Raw genomic sequence first — 26064 nt, 5'->3', positions numbered from 1 at the left:
TTCAATCCATAAACGATTAAAATTACATAAAAATATAAGAAAGTGATAAAATTACACCCAAAAAAGTAAAATATTTATATGGGATCCTAAATTTGACTTCTAATATCAAGATTAATTCTCCATTTGCAAGAAATGACTTAAACTGCTAAGTTGAGCACATATACACATACCATTTCAGTCCAACATTTTCCATCAACTTTGTTGTTTTTATTTATTTGTATTCTAGTAAGTATTTAACTCAATAAGATCCCTTCTTTAAGTAAAGAAACCTCTAGAACATCAACTAGGGAAACTTACTTTTGACTAGCTGTTTTGAAAAAAAAAAAAAAAACAATCCAATTGTATGAAATTATGATGCAAGGAATTCTTATAGCAATTCTTATGCCACAAAATAATATGTGATTTGTCTAATGTCTAGAGGGAGGAAGAAATGCTATTCAACTGAAATTCAGAATTGACGAATTTTCACGTGACTTCCTTACAGAAACACAAAGATAATTAAAATGTGCGCATTGCTGTTTTAAAAGATCCTTGTTTTTAAGTCTGCTAGTAGAAAGGACAACAAACCATAAACTTTTAGCTGATAAACAAAGACATAAATAAACAGGAATGCAGTCTTATGTACCTCATAGAAATTTGCATTCTAATATGATTGCAATATTTGGCTGCAAGTCTATGAAGTTGGGACAAAGGTTTGTGAAATGCTGCAGCAAATTAGGAACTGCTTCATTCACTGGCATCTTCTGAAACTCACATTCATTTCTTCATCTCCCTTCTCTGAAAAAAGTGTGTTTTGAACTCAATTGTCTACGCCACCATATATCACTACCAATTGCCCATGTTTTTTGTTGAGCAGTAGTAGACTCTTCCACTATATTTTCATCAATTGATTGGATTGCCTGCATAGCAAATTAAAGCATGGCATGTGAAGAACAAGAAGCATGTATAATTCAGTAAATTGAAATAATAACGCAACAAGGACCATTGAATGAACCCAACAAGAAAGATTGCCACCCAATAGAATTGGGAATTAATATTGCCAGCCAATTACGTTTTCAATTTCATTAGGAATTAAAACAAACACATGGATGACATATTTCAATTGAAATCCATAACAAGTTCCCTTGAACAGACGAGATTAATATTGCATAATCAGTAAAGCTGAAAGAGGAAATGAAAGCATGAAAAATGTAAAACAGATGAACCTCTCTGTTCATAAGTTTATCCAAGTCCAGCTATACAAAAGGCAGGGCAGCTTTTGATACTTTTATATTGAGAGTTAGGGAGCGTAGCGTACCTCTGTTTTGGCATGCCCAGATTGCTCTGAATCAACACTAAAGCTTGTGGATATATTGGGACAACCTCTTACAGTTAAATCATACAAAGATGGGAATACGAAATGATAACCCACAGGGCCGAACCTCACAAGGTTTGGTAGTTCTGAAAGATCTAAGGTGCCCAATTGAGGTAGCTGTATCACTTTTTCTTTTTCCTCGCTACCATTTGCCTCATCTCCTGATTGTTCAAATACTTGTTCTAATTTGGAGACGTTCACAAAGCGTAGAATTTGTAGTTTTGGAAGGCCATCAGCAACACTCACCGGAAAGAGACATTTCAAGTTTTCACATGAATAAATGTGTATTTGAGTCAGATTGGGGAAGCGTATAGGTTGGAGATGATGACCTTGTGATGAAGTTTGACCATCCTTTACAATAATTTGCTCCAATTCCTCACACTCATCTATCCATAAAGAGCTCAATTGTGGCAAATTCCGAGCAATGGTAAGTGATAAGATAGATCTTAACCTTCCGCATCTATAGACATTTAATTGAGTGAGGTTTTGAAAGTTGACAACTTCGATGTGATCTTTCCATGCCACCCGCAATTCAGGTAGACTATCCAATTCAAGTTTCCTCAAACTTGAAAGATTATATCCACCATCAAATAACTCTTCAAAATTAATGATGGTTAAATATTCCATGTTTGGTAATTTTTGTCCCAATTCAGGAACTATCATATTGCACGATTGCTTCCTTTCTCTCATTTCTTTAAAATTTAACACCTGTAATCATATCATTTAACTATTAATTCATAAATGTAAAAAATAACTAAAAACTTATTTATTCTTTATTTTTAAATTTTATATAAAATTTTGATTTTAACAATCTTATCATTAAATTAAATTTATAGCTTTAAAGGTCTATTTAAATCATGATTAAGTGAAACGATCAATATAAGTAAATCTAATGTGAATTAAGTTTAAAATTTAAATTTTTTAGATTTTTTATTCTAATAAATTAAAATTTAGAAAAATCCTTAATTTAGGACCATATCTCTTATAATTATTATAGTACAATTAACTACTCATAATTTAGTATTGTCCAGGGCCCATCAAAAAATTGTTTAGAAGCCACATTTTAAATGGTGGCTACATAATTCTTAATTGTGATTGGTTAACTATAATATAGTAACAAAGATAATTATAAATGAAATACTCTCAATTCATTAATTTAAGTCAAAGACAAATAATTTAATTAAAATATAAAACAACAGTTTTGAAAAGATTAGTTCTATATCATGAATAAAAATGAATCCATATGAAACGTTTAAAAACACAAAGTACTAGTACATACTACATATGGCTTTTCAATATATCTAAAAAATAAAGTTTGTTCTAAGAATTATGATTAAAGAAATATATTTTCTTATATGCGTTAAAATATTTACAAAAATAATATTACTTTTAATTAATTTTTTATTTGGTTTAATTTTTAACTCAAAACTAAATTATTAATTCAGTTTGATTTGAAAAGTTTTTGGCGTTAAACTAAACTGAGCCAAATCACCTAGTTCAGCTTGGTTTTTCTATTTTGACCAAATAAAGCTCACACTACTCTCAATAGTGCTAAATGGTGATATTAAGGGTTTTTTAGTTCATGGTATTAATTATTTATGTTTTTATGGGAAGAAATAACAAATTTCTGTGCTACCATGCTATTATTTCTAGACTCCCTGATATGCATGTCAGGGATAGGGAATCCTTAGAAAACCAGAGTAATATTGTTCTGTAGCCCCTGTTATGCCAGCAATAGGGAATTCTTAGAAAACCGGAACCCAATAAGGAATACTTAGAAAATCTCGCAGATATTTTTGGATATTTCATTTGAGTGACTTGAAAAATAATGCATTAAGATAAGTGGGTTAATCAGACAGAAAATCATCATTAAGATATGAAATGCATTTTTTCAATGCATTTTCATTAGTACAAATGCAATTTAATAATTATTTATTAAATTATTTTTTATTGATTTAAATAATAAAAGATTGATTTAGTGGTAAAATTTTTTTTCAGAAATTTGATGTTTTAAATTTAAATCTTGTTATTTATGAAATTAATTTAATTTTATGTTAAATTTATCTTATATATAATTTATTTACTTTTTAAGTGAAACATTTAAATATAATTATAATTTTTTTTATTAATATTTTCATAAAAAATTATATACTTGCAAAAATCAAAACTAATTTTATATTAAAAAAAGTAGATAAATAATGCTAAATAGTACGAACATTATGTTTTTATGAGAAGAAATAACCAATTTGTGATATTAATTATTTAAAGCTTTTTTTACGAGAAGAAATGACTATTTAGCATTTTATGCAATAATTAATTTAACTTAAAATGAAATCTCCTAGCTACATATTTCCTATAAACTCAATCTCCTAAAACATTAAAATAACTAAATGAGATAGATATAAACAACTCAATAAACTAATTATAGTAAATTCCTAAAAATTGAAAACAAAAAGTAATAGCATATTTAGAATGGACAATTCCTACTTCAAATATAAAGAAAAAGACAACTAGCAAAGAAAATGTCGATGAAAATTAAAGTAAATTACACCACACATCTATGACTTTTGTACAATAGTTCATTTTCATTCATGGTTTTAATTAAAATTCAAAATTTTCATTCACAAGTTTTTTAAAATATTTCAAATTCATCAATTTCAACAATTAATCATTAAAATTTGACTAAATTTGTCATCTCAAAATATTGTGTATGTGTATAACCATGTAAACATGCATGTGATGAAAAGGTGAGAGTTTTTTTAACTTTTTAAGTTGAAATTCTTGTTATATGCACATCCATGTGACATTAAAAAAGATTTGTTTTGTTAATTCTTTAATAATGATTGTTGTAATAGATGAATTTAAAATATTTTAAAAGGTGTAAATGAAAAAATTGAGTTTCATAAGATTGTGGATGAAAGTAAAATAATATTGCACAAAGCTTATCGATACTTGATGCATTTTAATAGTGACAGCTATCTTAAAAGTCCACAATTGGGATTTTAATTATCACTTCTTAGGTAGGGAGAAGTAAATTCACATTAATTTTACCCAAAGTAATACAAAGTCTATCTTTTAAATATTGTAGCACTTGAAAACTTTTTAGTCACCAACTTATCAGGAAAATAAATTTAGTCAACGACATTAACACTATGTAGTCAAATTATTTTACTTTCTAAGTGTTTGTTTCCAAAGATAAAAAATTAGAAAAAAGGTTTTATTTAAGAAAAAAAGAATTCTCTCTTCCAATTTAAATGAATTAAGTTTCCATTTTTTTTTTCTTTTCGCTCTCTTATCTATTCTTCCATTCTTTATATTCCTCCTGTAAAGTATAGTTGAAAGAGTAAACACAAATAAATAGGCTTACCTGTATTTTAGCCGAAATGATAAAAGGAGTCAATTGTGGACAATCTTCCACAAGCAACCCTTGTAAAGATGGCAGCGTGAGTACAATGTCATTCCCAACCCTTCCTTTTAATTCAGGCAATCTTTCCAATCTAACATCATTCAACTGCGGAAGACCTTCAGCCATTGAGATTGGAAAAGTATATTCCAATCGAGAGCAATCCCAAATCCGAAGTGTTGACAATTTCTCCAAAATTTGACCATGCGACAATGAGGAAAGAGATGTCAAGTTATTGCAGCCACTTACATATACTTCCCTTAGACTTTGGAGATTGATGTTTGACACTTCCGTTTTGGGAATTATTTCTTCCAATTCCAAGCATGAGGATATGTGCAGTTCTTCCAGTTGTCCAAGACTTTGAGCAACATACGTTGGGAAGAGATGTCTCAATTTGTTGCAGTTGTATATTTTTACAACCTTCAAACTTTGTAAGCTTACATGACGACTGGGTCCTTGTTGTATGCTCCTCAATTCAGCAATCTGAAATAGCACTTGCATCTCATCATAAATTCCATAAACAGTGATTAAAATTTGACAAACTATATCATCTCCGAATCATGTGTATGTATGTCCATGTGAACTATCATGTGGTAAGATGGTGTTCTTTGACTTTTTAAGTTAAAATTCATGTCATATGCACATCCATTAAATTTTTAACAATAATTGGAATAATAGATGAACTTAAAACATTTTAAAAAGTCGTACACGAAAAAAATTTGAATTTTATAATATTGCAGATGAAAGTAAAACAATATTGCACAAAACTTACAGAGGAAAGTAAAATAAAAAAAGCAATCTTAAAATTCCACAACTGATCTTTAAATGATCATTGTTTAAGTAGTGAAGAAGTAGATTTACGTTAGTTTTACACAAAGTGATACAAAGCCTTATCTTTTAAATATTGTAGCTCTTAGACTTGAACTTTTCGAACACTAGTTTATCAAGAAAAAAAAATTCTGTCGACAATATTAACACTATGTTTAATCGTTGGAAGAAAAATAAAGAGAGGGAAAAAGGGTGAGGAAAGCAAAAATAAATGATAGAAAAGAAAATCAATTTTCTTTTTTATTGTTTGGTACCAAAGATAAACAAAAAAAAAAAAGGATTAGAAGAAAAATTATTTAAAAAAAGGTTTTATTAAGTATAAAAGAATGTTTTTCTCCCAATTTAAAAGGATTAAATTTTGATCCATTTTTTTTTCTTTCCACTCTCTATTTAAAAGTGTTGTCAATTTCTCCAAACTTTGACCATGCGACAATGAGGAAAGAGATGTCAACTTACTGCAGCCACTTACATATACTTCCCTTAGACTTTGGAGATTGATGTTTGTCACTTCCGTTTTGGGAATTATTTCTTCCAATTCCAAGCAGTCGGATATGTGCAGTTCTTCCAGTTGTCCAAGACTTTGAGCAACAGACGCGGGGAAGAGATATCTCAATTTATTGCAGTTGTCTATTCTTACAACCTTCAAACTTTGTAAGCTTACATGATGACTGGGTCCTTCTTGTATGCTCCTCAATTCAGCAATCTGAAATAGCACTTGCATCTCATCATAAATTCAATAATGCTAAATGGTGATATTAAGGGTTTTTTAGTTCATAGTATTAATTATTTAAGGCTTTTTTATGAGAAGAAATGACCATTTAGCATTGTATGTAATAATTAATTGAACTTAAAATGAAATCACCTAGCTAGATATTTCCTAAAAACTCAATCTCCTATAACATTAAAATAACTAAATGAAATCAATTTAGACAACTCAAGAAACTAATTATAGTAATCTCCTAAAAATTGAAAACAAGTAATAATAACATATTTGGAATGGACAATACATTCTTCAAATATAAAGAGAAAGACACCTAGCAAAGAAAATGTCGATAAAAGTTAAGAGTAAATTACATCACGCATTTATGATTTTTGTAAAATATTCATTTTATTCACGGTTTTAATTAAAACTCAAAATTTTTACTCACGAATTTTTAAATTCAAATTCATCAATTTGAACAATCAATCATTAAATTTTGACTAAATTTATCATCTCAAAACATTTTTTCAATGCATTTCATTAGTACAAATGCAATTTAATAATTATTTATTAAATTATTTTTTATTGATTTAAATAATAAAAGATTGATTTAGTGGTAAAAAGTTTTTTCAGAAATTTGATGTTTTAAATTTAAATCTTATTATTTATGAAATTAATTTAATTTTAGGTTAAATTTATCTTATATATAATTTATTTACTTTTTAAGTGAAACAATTAAATATAATTATAATTTTTTTATTAATATTTTCATAAAAAATTATATACTTGCAAAAATAAAAACTAATTTTATATTAAAAAAGTAGATAAATAATGCCAAATAGTACGAACATTATGTTTTTATGAGAAGAAATAACCAATTTGTGATATTAATTATTTAAGGCTTTTTTTTAGAAGAAATGACTATTTAGCATTTTATGCAATAATTAATTTAACTTAAAATGAAATCTCCTAGCTACATATTTCCTATAAACTCAATCTCCTAAAACATTAAAATAACTAAATGAGATAGATAGATAACTCAAGAAACTAATTATAGTAAATTCCTAAAAATTGAAAACAAAAAGTAATAGCATATTTAGAACGGACAATTCCTACTTAAAATATAAAGAAAAAGACAACTAGCAAAGAAAATGTCGATGAAAATTAAAGTAAATTACACCATACATCTATGACTTTTGTACAATATTTCATTTTCATTCATGGTTTTAATTAAAATTCAAAATTTTCATTCACAAGTTTTTTAAAATATTTCAAATTCATCAATTTCAACAATTAATCATTTAAATTTGACTAAATTTGTCATCTCAAAATATTGTGTGTATGTGTATAACCATGTAAACATGCATGTGATGAAAAGGTGAGAGTTTTTTTAACTTTTTAAGTTGAAATTCTTGTTATATGCACATCCATGTGACATTAAAAAAGATTTGTTCTGTTAATTCTTTAATAATGATTGTTGTAATAGATGAATTTAAAATATTTTAAAAGGTGTAAATGGAAAAATTGAGTTTCATAAGATTGTGGATGAAAGTAACATAATATTGCACAAAGCTTATCGATGCCTGATGCATTTTAATAGCGACAGCTATCTTAAAAGTCCACAATTGAGATTTTAATTATCACTACTTAAGTAGAGAGAAGTAGATTCACATTAATTTTACCCAAAGTAATACAAAGTCTATCTTTTAAATATTGTAGCACTTGAAAACTTTTTAGTCACCAACTTATCAGGAAAATAAATTTAGTCAACGACATTAACACTATGTAGTCAAATTATTTTACTTTCTAAGTGTTTGTTTCCAAAGATAAAAAATTATAAAAAAGATTTTATTTAAGAAAAAATAATTTTCTCTCCCAATTTAAATGGATTAAGTTCCCATTTTTTTTCTTTCAGCTCTCTTATCTATTCTTCCATTCTTTATATTCCTCCTACAAAGTATAGTTGAAAGTGTAAAACCACAAATAAATAGGATTACCTGTATTTTAGCCGAAAAGATAAAAGGAGTCGATTGTGGACAATCATCCACATACAACTCTTGTAAAGATGGCAGCGTGAGTACAATGTCATTCCCATCCCGTCCTTTTAATTCAGGCAAACAATGCAATCTAACCATACGCAGCTGTGGAAGACCTTCAGCCATTGAGATTGGAAAAGTATATTCCAATCGAGCGCAATCCCGAATCGTAAGTGTTGTCAATTTCTCTAAACTTTGACCATGCGACAATGAGGAAAGAGATGTCAAGTTATTGCAGCCACTTACATGTACTTTCCTTATACTTTGGAGATTGATGTTTGACACTTTCGTTTTGGGAATTATTTCTTCCAATTCCAAGCATGAAGATAGTTTCAGTTTTTCCAGTTGTCCAAGACTTTTAGCAACAGACGTTGGGAAGAGATATCTCAATTTATTGCATTTGTCTATTCTTACAACCTTCAAACTTTGTAAGCTTACATGATGACTGGTTCCTTCTTGTATGCTCATCACTTCAGCAATCTGAAATAGCACTTGCATCTCATCATAAATTCCATAAACAGTGATTAAAATTTGACAAACTATATCATCTCTGAATCATGTGTATGTATGTCCATGTGAACTATCATGTGGTGAGATGGTGTTCTTAGACTTTTTAAGTTAAAATTCATGTCATATGCACATCCATTAAATTTTTAACAATGATTGGAATAATAGATGAACTTAAAACATTTTAAAAAGTCATACACGAAAAAAAATTGAGTTTTATAATATCGCAGATGAAAGTAAAACAATATTGCACAAAACTTATAGAGGAAAGTAAAATAAAAAAAGCTATCTTAAAATTTCATAACTGACCTTTAAATGATCATTGTTTAAGTAGTGAAGAAGTAGATTTACGTTAGTTTTACACAAAGTTATACAAAGTCTATATTTTAAATATTGTAGCTCTTAGACTTGAACTTTTCGAACACCAATTTATCAAGAAAAAAAAGTTCTGTCGACAACATTAACACTATGTTTAATGGTTGGAAGAAAAATAAAGAGAGGGAAAAAGGGTGAGGAAAGAAAAAATAAATCATAGAAAAGAAAATTAATTTTCTTTTTTATTGTTTGGTACCAAAGATAAAACAAAAAAAGAAAAAAGAAAAAGGATTAGAAGAAAAATTATTTAAAAAAAGGTTTTATTAAGTATAAAAGAATGTTTTTCTCCCAATTTAAAAGGATTAAGTTTTGATCGATTTTTTTTTCTTTCCACTCTCTATTTAAAAGTGTTGTCAAATTCTCCAAACTTTGACCATGCGACAATGAGGAAAGAGATGTCAACTTACTGCAGCCACTTACATGTACTTCCCTTAGACTTTGGAGATTGATGTTTGTCACTTCCGTTTTGGGAATTATTTCTTCCAATTCCAAGCATGAGGATATGTTCAGCGTTTCCAGTTGCCCAAGACTTTTAGCAACAGACGTTGGGAAGAGATATCTCAATTTATTGCAGTTGTCTATTGTTACAACCTTCAAACTTTGTAAGCTTACATGATGACTGGGTCCTTCTTGTATGCTCCTCAATTCAGCAATCTGAAATAGCACTTGCATCTCATCATAAATTCAATAATGCTAAATGGTGATATTAAGGGCTTTTTAGTTCATAGTATTAATTATTTAAGGCTTTTTTATGAGAAGAAATGACCATTTAGCATTGTATGTAATAATTAATTGAACTTAAAATGAAATCACCTAGCTAGATATTTCCTAAAAACTCAATCTCCTATAACATTAAAATAACTAAATGAAATCAATTTAGACAACTCAAGAAACTAATTATAGTAATCTCCTAAAAATTGAAAACAAGTAGTAATAACATATTTGGAATGGACAATACATTCTTCAAATATAAAGAGAAAGACACCTAACAAAGAAAATGTCGATGAAAATTAGAGTAAATTACATCACGCATTTATGATTTTTGTAAAATATTTCATTTCATTCACGGTTTTAATTAAAACTCAAAATTTTTATTCACGAGTTTTTAAATTCAAATTCATCAATTTGAACAATAAATCATTAAATTTTGACTAAATTTATCATCTCAAAATATTTTTTGTGCATATGTGTGTATAACTATGTAAACTTGCACGTGATAAAAAGGTGAGAGTTTTTAAACTTTTAAGTTGAAATTCATGTCATATGCACATCCATTAAATTTTTAACAATGACTGGAATAATAGATGAATTTAAAATATTTTAAAAGGTTGTGTTCTATTAAATTTTTAATAATGATTGGAATAATAGATGAACTTAAAACATTTTAAAAAGTTGTAGATGAAAAAAATTGAATTTTATAATAACATAGATGAAAGTAAAATAATATTGCACATAATTTATAAATGAAAGTAAAATAAAGAAAGCTATCGTAAAATTTCACAATTGAGCTTTAAATAATCATTGTTTAAGTAGTGAAGAAGTAAGTTTACATTAATTTTATGCAAAATGATACAAAGTCTATCTTTTAAAAATTGTAACTCTTGGACTTGAACTTTTCGAACACCAATTTATGAAGAAAAAATTAAATTCTGCTGACGACATTAACACCATGTTTAATTGGTTGGAAGAAAAATAAAGGGAGGGAAAAGGTGAGGAAAGCAAAAAGAAATGATAGAAAAAAAAATTAATTTTCTTGTTTATTGTTTGGTACCAAAGATAAAAGAAAAAAGAAAAAGGATCAGAAGAAAAACTATTAAAAACAAGGTTTTATTAAGTATAAAAAAAAATGTTTTTCTCCCAAATTAAAAGGATTAAATTTTGATCGATTTTTTTTCTTTCCACTCTCTATTCTTCCACTCTTTTCCACTCCATCCAACCAAGCACAGTTGCAAGAGTAAAAGAAAAAAATAAAAATAAATAGGCTTACCTGTATTTCAGCCGAAATGATAAATTGTGTACACTCTCTCATTTCCAACTCTTGTAAAGATGGCAGCGTGAGCACAATGTCATTTCCATCCCTTCCTTTAAATTCAGGCAAACCTACCAATGAAACCTTATTCAGCTGTGGAAGACCTTCAGCCATTGAGATTGGAAAAGTATATTCCAATCGAGAGCAATCCCAAATCGTAAGTGTTGTCAAATTCTCCAAACTTTGACCATGCGACAATGAGGAAAGAGATGTCAACTTACTGCAGCCACTTACATATACTTCCCTTAGACTTTGGAGATTGATGTTTGTCACTTCCGTTTTGGGAATTATTTCTTCCAATTCCAAGCAGCAGGATATGTTCAGCGTTTCCAGTTGCCCAAGACTTTTAGCAACAGACGTTGGGAAGAGATATCTCAATTTATTGCAGTAGTTTATTGTTACAACCTTCAAACTTTGTAAGCTTACATGATGACTGGTTCCTTCTTGTATGCTCCTCAATTCAGCAATCTGAAATAGCACTTGCATCTCATCATAAATTCAATAATGCTAAATGGTGATATTAAGGGCTTTTTAGTTCATAGTATTAATTATTTAAGGCTTTTTTATGAGAAGAAATGACCATTTAGCATTGTATGTAATAATTAATTGAACTTAAAATGAAATCACCTAGCTAGATATTTCCTAAAAACTCAATCTCCTATAACATTAAAATAACTAAATGAAATCAATTTAGACAACTCAAGAAACTAATTATAGTAATCTCCTAAAAATTGAAAACAAGTAGTAATAACATATTTGGAATGGACAATACATTCTTCAAATATAAAGAGAAAGACACCTAGCAAAGAAAATGTCGATGAAAATTAGAGTAAATTACATCACGCATTTATGATTTTTGTAAAATATTTCATTTCATTCACGGTTTTAATTAAAACTCAAAATTTTTATTCACGAGTTTTTAAATTCAAATTCATCAATTTGAACAATCAATCATTAAATTTTGACTAAATTTATCATCTCAAAGTATTTTTTGTGCGTATGTGTGTATAACTATGTAAACTTGCACGTGATAAAAAAGTGAGAGTTTTTAAACTTTTTAAATTGAAATTCATGTCATATGCACATCCATTAAATTTTTAACAATGATTGGAATAATAGATGAATTTAAAATATTTTAAAAGGTTGTGTTCTATTAAACTTTTAACAATGATTGGAATAATAGATTAACTTTAAACATTTTAAAAAGTTGTATACGAAAAAAATTAAGTTTTATAACAACGTAGGTGAAAGCAAAATAATATTGCACAAAACTTATAGATGATAGTAAAATAAAGAAAGCTATCTTAAAATTCCACAATTGAGCTTTAAACTATCACTGTTTAAGTAGTGAAGAAGTAGGTTTACATTAAGTTTTACCCAAAGTAACACAAAGCCTATCTTTTAAATATTGTAGCTCTTGGACTTAACTTTTCCAACACCAATTTATCAAGAAAAACAAATCTGTCGACAACATTAACACTATGTTTAATTGGTTGGAAGAAAAGTAAAGGGAGGGAAAAAGGGTGAGGAAAGCAAAAATAAATGATAGAAAAGAAAATTAATTTTCTTTTTTATTGTTTGGTACCAAAGATAAACTAAAAAAGAAAAAAGAAAAAGGATTAGAAGAAAAATTATTTAAAAAAAGGTTTTATTAAGTATAAAAGAATGTTTTTCTCCCAATTTAAAAGGATTAAATTTTGATCGATTTTTTTTTCTTTCCACTCTCTATTCTTCCACTCTTTTCCACTCCGTCCAACCAAGCATAGTTGCAAAGTAAAAGAAAAAAATACAAATAAATAGGCTTACCTGTATTTTAGCCGAAATGATAATTTCTGGACATATTCTCATGTCCAACTCTTGTAAAGATGGCAGCGTGAGTACAATGTCATTTCCATCCCTTCCTTTTAATTCAGGCAGTCCGCCCAATTCAACCTTATTCAGCTGCGGAAGACCTTCAGCCATTGAGATTGGAAAAGTATATTCCAATCGAGAGCAATCCCAAATCGTAAGTGTTGTCAAATTCTCCAAACTTTGACCATGCGACAATGAGGAAAGAGATGTCAACTTACTGCAGCCACTTACATGTACTTCCCTTAGACTTTGGAGATTGATGTTTGTCACTTCCGTTTTGGGAATTATTTCTTCCAATTCCAAGCATGAGGATATGTTCAGCGTTTCCAGTTGCCCAAGACTTTTAGCAACAGACGTTGGGAAGAGATATCTCAATTTATTGCAGTTGTCTATTGTTACAACCTTCAAACTTTGTAAGCTTACATGATGACTGGGTCCTTCTTGTATGCTCCTCAATTCAGCAATCTGAAATAGCACTTGCATCTCATCATAAATTCAATAATGCTAAATGGTGATATTAAGGGCTTTTTAGTTCATAGTATTAATTATTTAAGGCTTTTTTATGAGAAGAAATGACCATTTAGCATTGTATGTAATAATTAATTGAACTTAAAATGAAATCACCTAGCTAGATATTTCCTAAAAACTCAATCTCCTATAACATTAAAATAACTAAATGAAATCAATTTAGACAACTCAAGAAACTAATTATAGTAATCTCCTAAAAATTGAAAACAAGTAGTAATAACATATTTGGAATGGACAATACATTCTTCAAATATAAAGAGAAAGACACCTAGCAAAGAAAATGTCGATGAAAATTAGAGTAAATTACATCGAGCAATCCCAAATCGTAAGTGTTGTCAAATTCTCCAAACTTTGACCATGCGACAATGAGGAAAGAGATGTCAACTTACTGCAGCCACTTACATGTACTTCCCTTAGACTTTGGAGATTGATGTTTGTCACTTCCGTTTTGGGAATTATTTCTTCCAATTCCAAGCAGTCGGATATGTTCAGCGTTTCTAGTTGCCCAAGACTTTTAGCAACAGACGTTGGGAAGAGATATCTCAATTTATTGCAGTTGTCTATTCTTACAACCTTCAAACTTTGTAAGCTTACATGATGACTGGGTCCTTCTTGTATGCTCCTCAATTCAGCAATCTGAAATAGCACTTGCATCTCATCATAAATTCAATAATGCTAAACAGTGATATTAAGGGCTTTTTAGTTCATAGTATTAATTATTTAAGGCTTTTTTATGAGAAGAAATGACCATTTAGCATTGTATGTAATAATTAATTGAACTTAAAATGAAATCACCTAGCTAGATATTTCCTAAAAACTCAATCTCCTATAACATTAAAATAACTAAATGAAATCAATTTAGACAACTCAAGAAACTAATTATAGTAATCTCCTAAAAATTGAAAACAAGTAGTAATAACATATTTGGAATGGACAATACATTCTTCAAATATAAAGAGAAAGACACCTAACAAAGAAAATGTCGATGAAAATTAGAGTAAATTACATCACGCATTTATGATTTTTGTAAAATATTTCATTTCATTCACGGTTCTAATTAAAACTCAAAATTTTTATTCACGAGTTTTTAAATTCAAATTCAACAATTTGAACAATCAATAATTAAATTTTGACTAAATATATCATCTCAAAATTTTTTTTTTGCGTATGTGTGTATAACTATGTAAACTTGCACGTGATAAAAAGGTGAGAGTTTTTAAACTCTTTAAGTTGAAATTCATGTCATATGCACATCCATTAAATTTTTAACAATGATTGGAATAATAGATGAATTTAAAATATTTTAAAAGGTTGTGTTCTATTAAATTTTTAATAATGATTGGAATAATAGATAAACTTAAAACATTTTAAAAAGTTGTAGATGAAAAAAATTGAATTTTATAATAACGTAGATGAAAGTAAAATAATATTGCACATAATTTATAAATGAAAGTAAAATAAAGAAAGCTATCGTAAAATTTCACTATTGAGCTTTAAATAATCATTGTTTAAGTAGTGAAGAAGTAAGTTTACGTTAATGTTATGCAAAATGATACAAAGTCTATCTTTTAAATATTGTAACTCTTGGACTTGAACTTTTCGAACACCAATTTATGAAGAAAAAAATAAATTCTGCCGATGACATTAACACCATGTTTAATTGGTTGGAAGAAAAATAAAGGGAGGGAAAAAGGTGAGGAAAGCAAAAAGAAAGGATAGAAACAAAAATTAATTTTCTTGTTTATTGTTTGGTACCAAAGATAAAAGAAAAAAGAAAAAGGATCAGAAGAAAAACTATTAAAAACAAGGTTTTATTAAGTATAAAAAAAAATGTTTTTCTCCCAAATTAAAAGGATTAAATTTTGATCGATTTTTTTTTCTTTCCACTCTCTATTATTCCACTCTTTTCCACTCCATCCAACCAAGCACAGTTGCAAGAGTAAAAGAAAAAAATAAAAATAAATAGGCTTACCTGTATTTTAGCCGAAATGATAATTTCTGGACACTCTCTCATTTTCAACTCTTGTAAAGATGGCAGCGTTAGTACAATGTCATTTCCATCCCTTCCTTTTAATTCAGGCAGTCTGCCCAATTCAACCTTATTCAGCTGCGGAAGACCTTCAGCCATTGAGATTGGAAAAGTATATTCCAATCGAGAGCAATCCCAAATCGTAAGTGTTGTCAAATTCTCCAAACTTTGACCATGCGACAATGAGGAAAGAGATGTCAACTTACTGCAGCCACTTACATGTACTTCCCTTAGACTTTGGAGATTGATGTTTGTCACTTCCGTTTTGGGAATTATTTCTTCCAATTCCAAGCAGCAGGATATGTTCAGCGTTTCCAGTTGCCCAAGACTTTTAGCAACAGACGTTGGGAAGAGATATCTCAATTTATTGCAGTTGTCTATTCCTACAACCTTCAAACTTTGTAAGCTTACATGATGACTGGGTCCTTCTTGTATGCTCCTCAATTCAGCAATCTGAAATAGCACTTGCATCTCATCATAAATTCAATAATGCTAAATGGTGATATTAAGGGCTTTTTAGTTCATAGTATTAATTATTTAAGGCTTTTTTATGAGAAGAAATGACCATTTAGCATTGTATGTAATAATTAATTGAACTTAAAATGAAATCACCTAGCTAGATATTTCCTAAAAACTCAATCTCCTATAACATTAAAATAACTAAATGAAATCAATTTAGACAACTCAAGAAACTAATTATAGTAATCTCCTAAAAATTGAAACCAAGTAGTAATAACATATTTGGAATGGACAATACATTCTTCAAATATAAAGAGAAAGACACCTAGCAAAGAAAATGTCGATGAAAATTAGAGTAAATTACATCACGCATTTATGATTTTTGTAAAATATTTCATTTCATTCACGGTTTTAATTAAAACTCAAAATTTTTATTCACGAGTTTTTAAATTCAAATTCATCAATTTGAACAATCAATCATTAAATTTTGACTAAATTTATCATCTCAAAGTATTTTTTGTGCGTATGTGTGTATAACTATGTAAACTTGCACGTGATAAAAAGGTGAGAGTTTTTAAACTTTTTAAATTGAAATTCATGTCATATGCACATCCATTAAATTTTTAACAAAGATTAAAATAATAGATGAATTTAAAATATTTTAAAAGGTTGTGTTCTATTAAACTTTTAACAATTATTGGAATAATAGATTAACTTTAAACATTTTAAAAAGTTGTATACGAAAAAAATTGAGTTTTATAATAGCGTAGGTGAAAGCAAAATAATATTAAGCAAAACTTATAGATGATAGTAAAATAAAGAAAGCTATCTTAAAATTCCACAATTGAGCTTTAAACTATCACTGTTTAAGTTGTGAAGAAGTAGGTTTACATTAAGTTTTACCCAAAGTAACACAAAACCTATCTTTTAATTATTGTAGCTCTTGGACTTAACTTTTCCAACACCAATTTATCAAGAAAAACAAATCTGTCGACAACATTAACACTATGTTTAATTGGTTGGAAGAAAAGTAAAGGGAGGGAAAAAGGGTGAGGAAAGCAAAAATAAATGATAGAAAAGAAAATTAATTTTCTTTTTTATTGTTTGGTACCAAAGATAAATCAAAAAAAGAAAAAGGATTAGAAGAAAAATTATTTAAAAAAAGGTTTTATTAAGTACAAAAGAATGTTTTTCTCCCAATTTAAAAGGATTAAATTTTGATCGATTTTTTTTTTCTTTCCACTCTCTATTTAAAAGTGTTGTCAATTTCTCCAAACTTTAACCATGCGACAATGAGGAAAGAGATGTCAAGTTACTGCAGCCACTTACAAAACCTTCCCTTGGACTTGGGAGATTGATGTTTGACACTTCCGTTTTGGGAATTATTTCTTCCAATTCCAAGCAGTAGGATATGTGCAGTTCTTCCAGTTGTCCAAGACTTTGAGCATCAGACGTGGGGAAGAGATATCTCAATTTATTGCAGTTGTTTATTCTTACAACCTTCAAACTTTGTAAGCTTACATGATGACTGGTTCCTTCTTGTGTGCTCCTCACTTCAGCAATCTGAAATAGCACTTGCATCTCATCATAAATTCCATAAACAGTGATTAAAATTTGACAAACTATATCATCTTCGAATCATGTGTATGTATGTCCATGTGAACTATCATGTGGTAAGATGGTGTTCTTTGACTTTTTAAGTTAAAATTCATGTCATATGCAGATCAATTAATTTTTTAACAATGATTGGAATAATAGATGAACTTAAAACATTTTAAAAAGTCGTACATGAAAAAAAAATTGAGTTTTATAATATCGCAGATGAAAGTAAAACAATATTGCACAAAACTTATAGAGGAAAGTAAAATAAAAAAAACTATCTTAAAATTCCACAACTGATCTTTAAATGATCATTGTTTAAGTAGTGAAGAAGTAGATTTACGTTAGTTTTACACAAAGTGATACAAAGTCTATCTTTTAAATATTGTAGCTCTTAGACTTGAACTTTTCGAACACCAGTTTATCAAGAAAAAAAAATTCTGTCGACAACATTAACACTAGGTTTAATTGGTTGGAAGAAAAGTAAAGGGAGGGAAAAAGGGTGAGGAAAGCAAAACTAAATGATAGAAAAGAAAATTAATTTTCTTTTTTATTGTTTGGTACCAAAGATAAATCAAAAAAAGAAAAAAGAAAAAGGATTAGAAGAAAAATTATTTAAAAAAAGGTTTTATTAAGTATAAAAGAATGTTTTTCTCCCAATTTAAAAGGATTAAATTTTGATCGATTTTTTTTTCTTTTCACTCTCTATTTAAAAGTGTTGTCAATTTCTCCAAACATTGACAATGCGACAATGAGGAAAGAGATGTCAAGTTATTGCAGCCACTTACATGTACTTCCCTTAGACTTTGGAGATTGATGTTTGACACTTCCGTTTTGGGAATTATTTCTTCCAATTCCAAGCATGAGGATATGTTCAGCGTTTCCAGTTGCCCAAGACTTTTAGCAACAGATGTTGGGAAGAGATATCTCAATTTATTGCAGTTGTCTATTCTTACAACCTTCAAACTTTGTAAGCTTACATGATGACTGGGTCCTTGTTGTATGCTCCTCAATTCAGCAATCTGAAATAGCACTTGCATCTCATCATAAATTCAATAATGCTAAATGGTGATATTAAGGGTTTTTTAGTTCATAGTATTAATTATTTAAGCCTTTTTTATGAGAAGAAATGACCATTTAGCATTATATGTAATAATTAATCGAACTTAAAATGAAATCACCTAGCTAGATATTTCCTAAAAACTCAATCTCCTATAACATTAAAATAACTAAATGAAATCAATTTAGACAACTCAAGAAACTAATTATAGTAATCTCCTAAAAATTGAAAACAAGTAGTAATAACATATTTGGAATGGACAATACCTTCTTCAAATATAAAGAGAAAGACAACTAGCAAAGAAAATGTCGATGAAAATTAGAGTAAATTACATCATGCATTTATGATTTTTGTAAAATATTTCATTTCATTCACGGTTTTAATTAAAACTCAAAATTTTTATTCACGAGTTTTTAAATTCAAATTCATCAATTTGAACAATCAATCATTAAATTTTGACTAAATTTATCATCTCAAAATATTTTTTGTGCGTATGTGTGTATAACTATGTAAACTTGCACGTGATAAAAAGGTGAGAGTTTTTAAACTTTTTAAGTTGAAATTCATGTCATATGCACATCCATTAAATTTTTAACAATGACTGGAATAATAGATGAATTTAAAATATTTTAAAAGGTTGTGTTCTATTAAATTTTTAATAATGATTGGAATAATAGATGAACTTAAAACATTTTAAAAAGTTGTAGATGAAAAAAATTGAATTTTATAATAACATAGATGAAAGTAAAATAATATTGCACATAATTTATAAATGAAAGTAAAATAAAGAAAGCTATCGTAAAATTTCACAATTGAGTTTTAAATAATCATTGTTTAAGTAGTGAAGAAGTAAGTTTACATTAATTTTATGCAAAATGATACAAAGTCTATCTTTTAAAAATTGTAACTCTTGGACTTGAACTTTTCGAGCTCCAATTTATGAAGAAAAAATTAAATTCTGCTGACGACATTAACACCATGTTTAATTGGTTGGAAGAAAAATAAAGGGAGGCAAAAGGTGAGGAAAGCAAAAAGAAATGATAGAAAAAAAAATTAATTTTCTTGTTTATTGTTTGGTACCAAAGATAAAAGAAAAAAGAAAAAGGATCAGAAGAAAAACTATTAAAAACAAGGTTTTATTAAGTATAAAAAAAAATGTTTTTCTCCCAAATTAAAAGGATTAAATTTTGATCGATTTTTTTTTCTTTCCACTCTCTATTATTCCACTCTTTTCCACTCCATCCAACCAAGCACAGTTGCAAGAGTAAAAGAAAAAAATACAAATAAATAGGCTTACCTGTATTTTAGCCGAAATGATAATTTCTGGACACTCTCTCATTTTCAACTCTTGTAAAGATGGCAGCGTGAGTACAATGTCATTTCCATCCCTTCCTTTTAATTCAGGCAGTCTGCCCAATTCAACCTTATTCAGCTGCGGAAGACCTTCAGCCATTGAGATTGGAAAAGTATATTCCAATCGAGAGCAATCCCAGATCGTAAGTGTTGTCAAATTCTCCAAACTTTGACCATGCGACAATGAGGAAAGAGATGTCAACTTACTGCAGCCACTTACATGTACTTCCCTTAGACTTTGGAGATTGATGTTTGTCACTTCCGTTTTGGGAATTATTTCTTCCAATTCCAAGCAGTAGGATATGTTCAGCGTTTCCAGTTGCCCAAGACTTTTAGCAACAGACGTTGGGAAGAGATATCTCAATTTATTGCAGTAGCCTATTCTTACAACCTTCAAACTTTGTAAGCTTACATGACGACTGGGTCCTTCTTGTATGCTCCTCAATTCAGCAATCTGAAATAGCACTTGCATCTCATAACAAAATTTAACTTCCAACCATTCAAGACTTTGTAGAATTGGAATTGCATTGGCTAGCACCTGCTGCTTTGTAGTATCAATGAGACATTTCATATGCTCGCAACTCTCAATACCCAGAGAAGTCAGCTTACTGAATACCACTTGGCCCGACTCCAAGCTTGGAACAAGATTTGGGTAACCCACCATATCTTTCAGATTAAGAGATTCTGTATCCCCAAATAACTGCTTGCATGCCTCTATTACAAAGCCCTCAATCTTTAAAGATCTCGAGAATGGGCAGATCTCAGAGTCCATCTTCAATCCATAAGAACGAGAAAAGCCAAAGCCAACGCATACATAAAACCTTTGTAATTTACAGAACACAAAGTCTCTTGGAATATCTTCAGAAGAAACCTCTAAAGATAATACAATTAAGTTTGAGAGGGAATTCAACTCTGATAGACTGGCAAATCTTTTTTCTCGAACAGTGCTCTCAGTGGCCCATTTTAATAATTCACAACCATGCAAGTATAGTTCTTCTAATTTGGACAATCTTCGTATTAACTGAGAAGGGATTCTCTGCAGTTCTTCACAATATGATAAATCCAACAATTTAAGATTATCCAAATCACCAATTTCTTCTGGCAATTCTTTGATATCAGAGCAACTAAATGAAAGAACTTCAAGTTTCTTCAACTTCCCAAGCACTGAGATGTCCAAGAGTTTGCAACGTTCCAAATGAAGAGTTCTCAGGTTTGTTTGAAACTGAAATGCATCTGGAGATATCAATCTAGAATTCAGAGTGCAAGCTTTCAATGCTTTCATTCCTTCAAAGAATTCACTTGAAGTTGTCATCTTCTTATCTCCGCCAAGTACAAGAATTTTGAGATTTGGGCATAGCAGTCCTTTAGGAAGTTCAACAATCCGACTAGTCTTGAAGGAGACTGCTTTGTAAGGCTCAAAACTTTCATCCTTTGGCCACAATTCAACAACATCTGATTTTATCATAAAAGAAAACTCCGTTCTGTTTGATGCTATCCACAAAGCAAAGTCACGGACCAAGTCATGCATTTTAACATGCCTTTCTCCACAATTTAACAACAAACAAGAATTCCTGAGGATGTCCATCGCAGCAAGCACTTCGCTCCTCACTGCTTCAATCGAGCCCATACCTTTATACAACTCTAGTCCCCATGCATATCTCACCAGCTCCTCTACATAAATCTCATAATCTTCAGGAAATAAAGAGCATAACAAGAAACACATCTTGGTCTCCTTATTCTTCAGATAATCAAAACTTACCTCAAAACATAGGTAAGCATTTTGTTGATCAATGTCTTCTATGTCAAGCAATTTACGGTTTTCGAGTCTCCGATATGCTGCTTCCCAGCCATGACGATTTTTATCTTTCAGAGCACTTGCCAGTGTAACTAAAGCTATGGGCAGACCTTTACATTTTTTGATAACTTTAGTTGCCACATCCTCAATAGCAGCACCAGGAGAGTCGTTTAAACCAGCTTTGGCGTTAAATAAAGCCCGAGCTTCATTATCTTTTAAACAACCAAGTGGTATTGTCCTTTGACATTCCATAGCATCACATACTTGTCGACGGCGAGTTGTTAAAAGAATTTTGCAGCCTTTATGATCCTCGGCAAATGGAATTCCTATCTTCTCCTTCAAGTCAATTTTTGCCCAAACATCATCAAGGATTATTAGAATCCTTTTATCCTTCTGCAGTTCCTGCAGTTTCAACCAGAATTCTTGTCTTGATTTTCTTCCTCGTTCATTCTTCATATGGAAATCCAAGTATTTTGCAATTTCATCTTGAATTGTTTCAGGGTTTGGCTTTTGAGACACAGTAGCAATCACAACTTTGTCAAACAGCTTAAATTTTTCGGCATGAATTCCAACTTCACGCACTAGGGTTGTCTTGCCCACCCCTGCCATCCCCCACAATCCAATCATGCTGACCTTGTCATGTTGTAAGGCCTCAATGATCTGATCGAAAGCTTCTTTTGAAGATTTAAAAACCGTAAAATCCTTAGATGAGAGGAATTCTATGGTCGGAATTGCACTAGTTGAATGGTAGCCCACTGTTCCAAGTTGATCAAATTTGACAAGAAGCTTACAAATAACAAGAGTGTTCTTCATTGCTTTCTTGCTTAAGCGATACCGCCAAATCCAATCAGGACACCAATTGAAACATCTCTTATTTTTTTGTATTTCACTTTCCAAAGTTTCCAAATTTGGTAGGATTTTGTCCGCCTTTGATAACAAGCCTCCAGCATCATCTTCAATTGCTAGAAGTTGCCTCGCAGCATCCTCAATCTTATGTTGCAGCCGAGCTCGAGCACCTATCAGTTCGTCTTTTCTTTCCTTAAGCATTTCAACATTGTTGTGAAAACAACAAATGTAATTAAATTGACGTCCTACTGGCTTCGCCACCCAATCCACGAGCAGTGTTCCCACGCAGTTAGAGAGAGCATCCTCGCAAAACCCACAAGCCATTCTTGACAGCTCAAATTGAAGAAACTTCTGCCAAACATAAAAATATTGGCTATGAGATAAATCATGGTGAAGATACTAAAAAGAAAATTAAAGAATAATGAAGGTGAACTCTCTAAACATACCAAGCAAGGTGAAGATAGTCCAAAGTGTGACAACCAACTGCTTTTTCTTCAGTTTTCTGCCGAGTAACACTTTTTAAGTACGTAACGAGGCAAGGTGAAGACAATTCAAAGTATGAGAACCAAATGCCTTTCTTCAGCACTCTACCAAGCTGAAAACACGTGATAAAAAACAATATTTTTAGATAATTTATAACGAAACATTACTCAGAAAACATGAAATAAAAAAATTTGTGTTAATAGGATAGAAAACCAAAAAAATCGTATCATACTGTAACAGTTAAGCAACAGTCTAAAAACGATTAATTACTTGTTTGGTCAAACAATTTTAGTTGATTTTTTTATTTTGGACACCAAACTGTAAAAAGTAATGATTTAGTCACCAACATTATAAAAATTTGTTTCTTTGATCATCATACCATTTAGAGTTAAATGTTGGATGAAGATACTACAAGAATATATCATCTTCAATCATATCACTAACAATAATTATAGTAGGCAATTAACCAATTATAATATATAATTGTATAAAGCACATCAAAATTTATATGAAGTACACACTTACATAAGTGGTGAACCTTACTTACATAATTTTTTATTGGAAACATACCACCTCCAATTATTGTAAAACAATTAACCAATTAAAATTCAATATTTTTATAGGGTTTACAAAAAAAATGTGAAATCCACACTTATAAATGATGTACCTTTATATAATTTTTTTGATAATTGATTAATTATAAGGTTATAATAAAAAAATTTAGATTGATTTTTTTTTATTATGATTGGATAATTGTAACATTAAAGTAAAAAAGAAAAATTATAGGATCACTATTATAGGTAGACTGTTATTCACACACGGCCTATGCCCAATTACCACATGGTTATGCCTACGTGAACTTATTTAAAAAAAATAAGTCCTTATAAACAAAATCAATTTGTTTCATTTTCTAACTTCTCTGACTACCCTACTTAATTTAATAGCGCCGCCATCAAACTCCGATGTAGGACCATTCTCTGCTTCTATCGTACGCCGCTCGTCGGCACCGTTTTCCTTACCAAAACTCACCCAAGTCTTCTCCTTGATCCTCCCTTTCCTCGTATCATATCAAGTCTTCCTAAAAACTGATAGAAACTTCTAAATTTAAAACAAAACCCAAGGCCATAAAAACTAGAAACGCCACCCTTACCCACTTATCACCACCAATGGCACCGTTTCCTCCCTCCTGTCCTCCGGCTTCCCATCACAACTAGAGAAGCTCCAAAAACACAAGATCAAAAGACCCTAGAACCCAAAAAAAAAAAAAAATTATCCGCCTTTCTACTTCACTGCAACCAACTTTTTTTGTTGTTTTTTTAATATTGAGAAAAAAAGGTTAATGAATATTCCAACCTTACCACTTCTAGATAGAAGTAATAGATCCGAATCTTTTCAAGAGGAAATTTGCTTGAGAAATAAATCCAATCCTTTTCAGATCTGATCTACTTCACTGACAAAATTGCAAATTAGATAAAAAAAAAATGTAAGAAACACACTTTATTTGTATAAAGAGAAAGCAATGGAGAAATTGTTGCATTTACCTTACTTGGTGCCTTCTAAATCTGCCAGGATTTATTCATGATGAATCATTGAAAACAAAGAAAATAAATTTGAAGATTGGATTTTTTTTCTCTTTCTTTTTTATTTTAATTTTTTAGATGAAAATGACAAACAAAGTGGAAACTAAAGAGAAAGAAAATATTGAAGAGTAGCTCTTTTTTTTTTTTTTTTAAGTTACAAGGAAAGAAATGTAGAATCAAACAAAATTCAACTTAAGTTTTTTTTATTTTTTTTTCTTTTTTTGAGTTGAAGGAAAAGCCAACAGAGTAGAAATCAACCTTAAAACTCTTGGCCAAAAGAAAAAAGAAATCAAGATGGCATTGAAATTATCAAAAAGCTTGGAAATTGAAAAGAGGACGTTCACTAATCTACCTGGAAAATTCGAACAAAAGAAATTAACAGAACAATCAACTTCTTATAGCAGAAATGGGCTTTTGCTTCTTTTTTTTTTTGTATTTTTTAGATGAAAATGACAAACAAAGTGGAAACTAAAGAGGAAGAAAATATTGAAGAGTAGCTCCTTTTTTTTTTTTTTTTGAAGTTACAAGGAAAGAAATGTAGAATCAAACAAAATTCGACTTAAGTTCTTTCTTCTTTTTTTTTTTTTTTCTCTTTTTGAGTTGAGGGAAAAGCCAACAGAGTAGAAATCAACCTTAAAACTCTGCCCCAAAAGAAAAAAGAAATCAAGATGGCACTGAATTGAAACGAGAACGTTCACTTATCTACCCGGAAAATTCGAACAAAAGAAATTAACAGAACAATCAACTTCTGATAGCAGAAATGGCTTTTTGCTTTTTTTTTTTTTTTGAAGGTTTTATGGGCAAAGGATTTGTTTCGAGATTAGTATGTAAAATGTAGAGAAAAGGAACTTATTTTCATGCAAAGTCTTCTTTTTCTTTTAATATAGTTATTTCATTATTAAATTCCATAGTGTCCGACGAAAGCCATGTGACCGACAAAAGCCATTAGCCATCACTTCTTTTCTTGTCGGGCTCTTCTTGTTTTATTCTTCCTTTCTTATCTAAGTCATGGAAGACCGCACAAATATAAGTCCTTTTATTTGGGGAAATTTCCGAGAAGTAACACAAATATTTATTAATTTGTACCATATTAAAAATAATTAGTGAAAAAAATAATAATATATTAATAAATAAAATTGAAAATTATTTTTATAATCGTAATGTTCAATGATCTTTATTCAAAATTATAATATATGTATATTTAGTTTATATATATGTATAATTATTTTATAAAATATATACATCCAAA

At 29.6% G+C, this 26064-nt stretch overlaps 1 protein-coding gene across 1 annotated transcript; it reads right to left on the bottom strand.

The window, feature by feature from the left end:
* Positions 1-415: 415 nt before the first annotated feature.
* Positions 416-25723, bottom strand: LOC111301709 (uncharacterized). The gene is made up of 16 exons (XM_089744215.1): positions 24777-25723; positions 24594-24685; positions 23199-23347; positions 20056-23103; positions 18487-18720; positions 17429-17662; positions 15584-16093; positions 14014-14247; positions 13039-13548; positions 11191-11700; positions 9624-9857; positions 8283-8801; positions 6090-6288; positions 4722-4894; positions 1298-2062; positions 416-899 (listed from the first exon to the last, which is right to left on the bottom strand). The coding sequence occupies exons 4-16, from the start codon at positions 23074-23076 to the stop codon at positions 765-767; spliced, it is 7278 nt and encodes a 2425-aa protein (XP_089600341.1). The 5' UTR covers positions 23077-23103; positions 23199-23347; positions 24594-24685; positions 24777-25723; the 3' UTR covers positions 416-764.
* Between the last annotated feature and the right edge of the window lie 341 nt (positions 25724-26064).

This window comes from Durio zibethinus, chromosome 15, assembly GCF_047325235.1.
Source record: "Durio zibethinus cultivar Kanyao isolate XHJ-2024 chromosome 15, ASM4732523v1, whole genome shotgun sequence".
NCBI lineage: Eukaryota > Viridiplantae > Streptophyta > Magnoliopsida > Malvales > Malvaceae > Durio > Durio zibethinus.
This window is presented reverse-complemented; position numbering and strand designations above follow the sequence as displayed.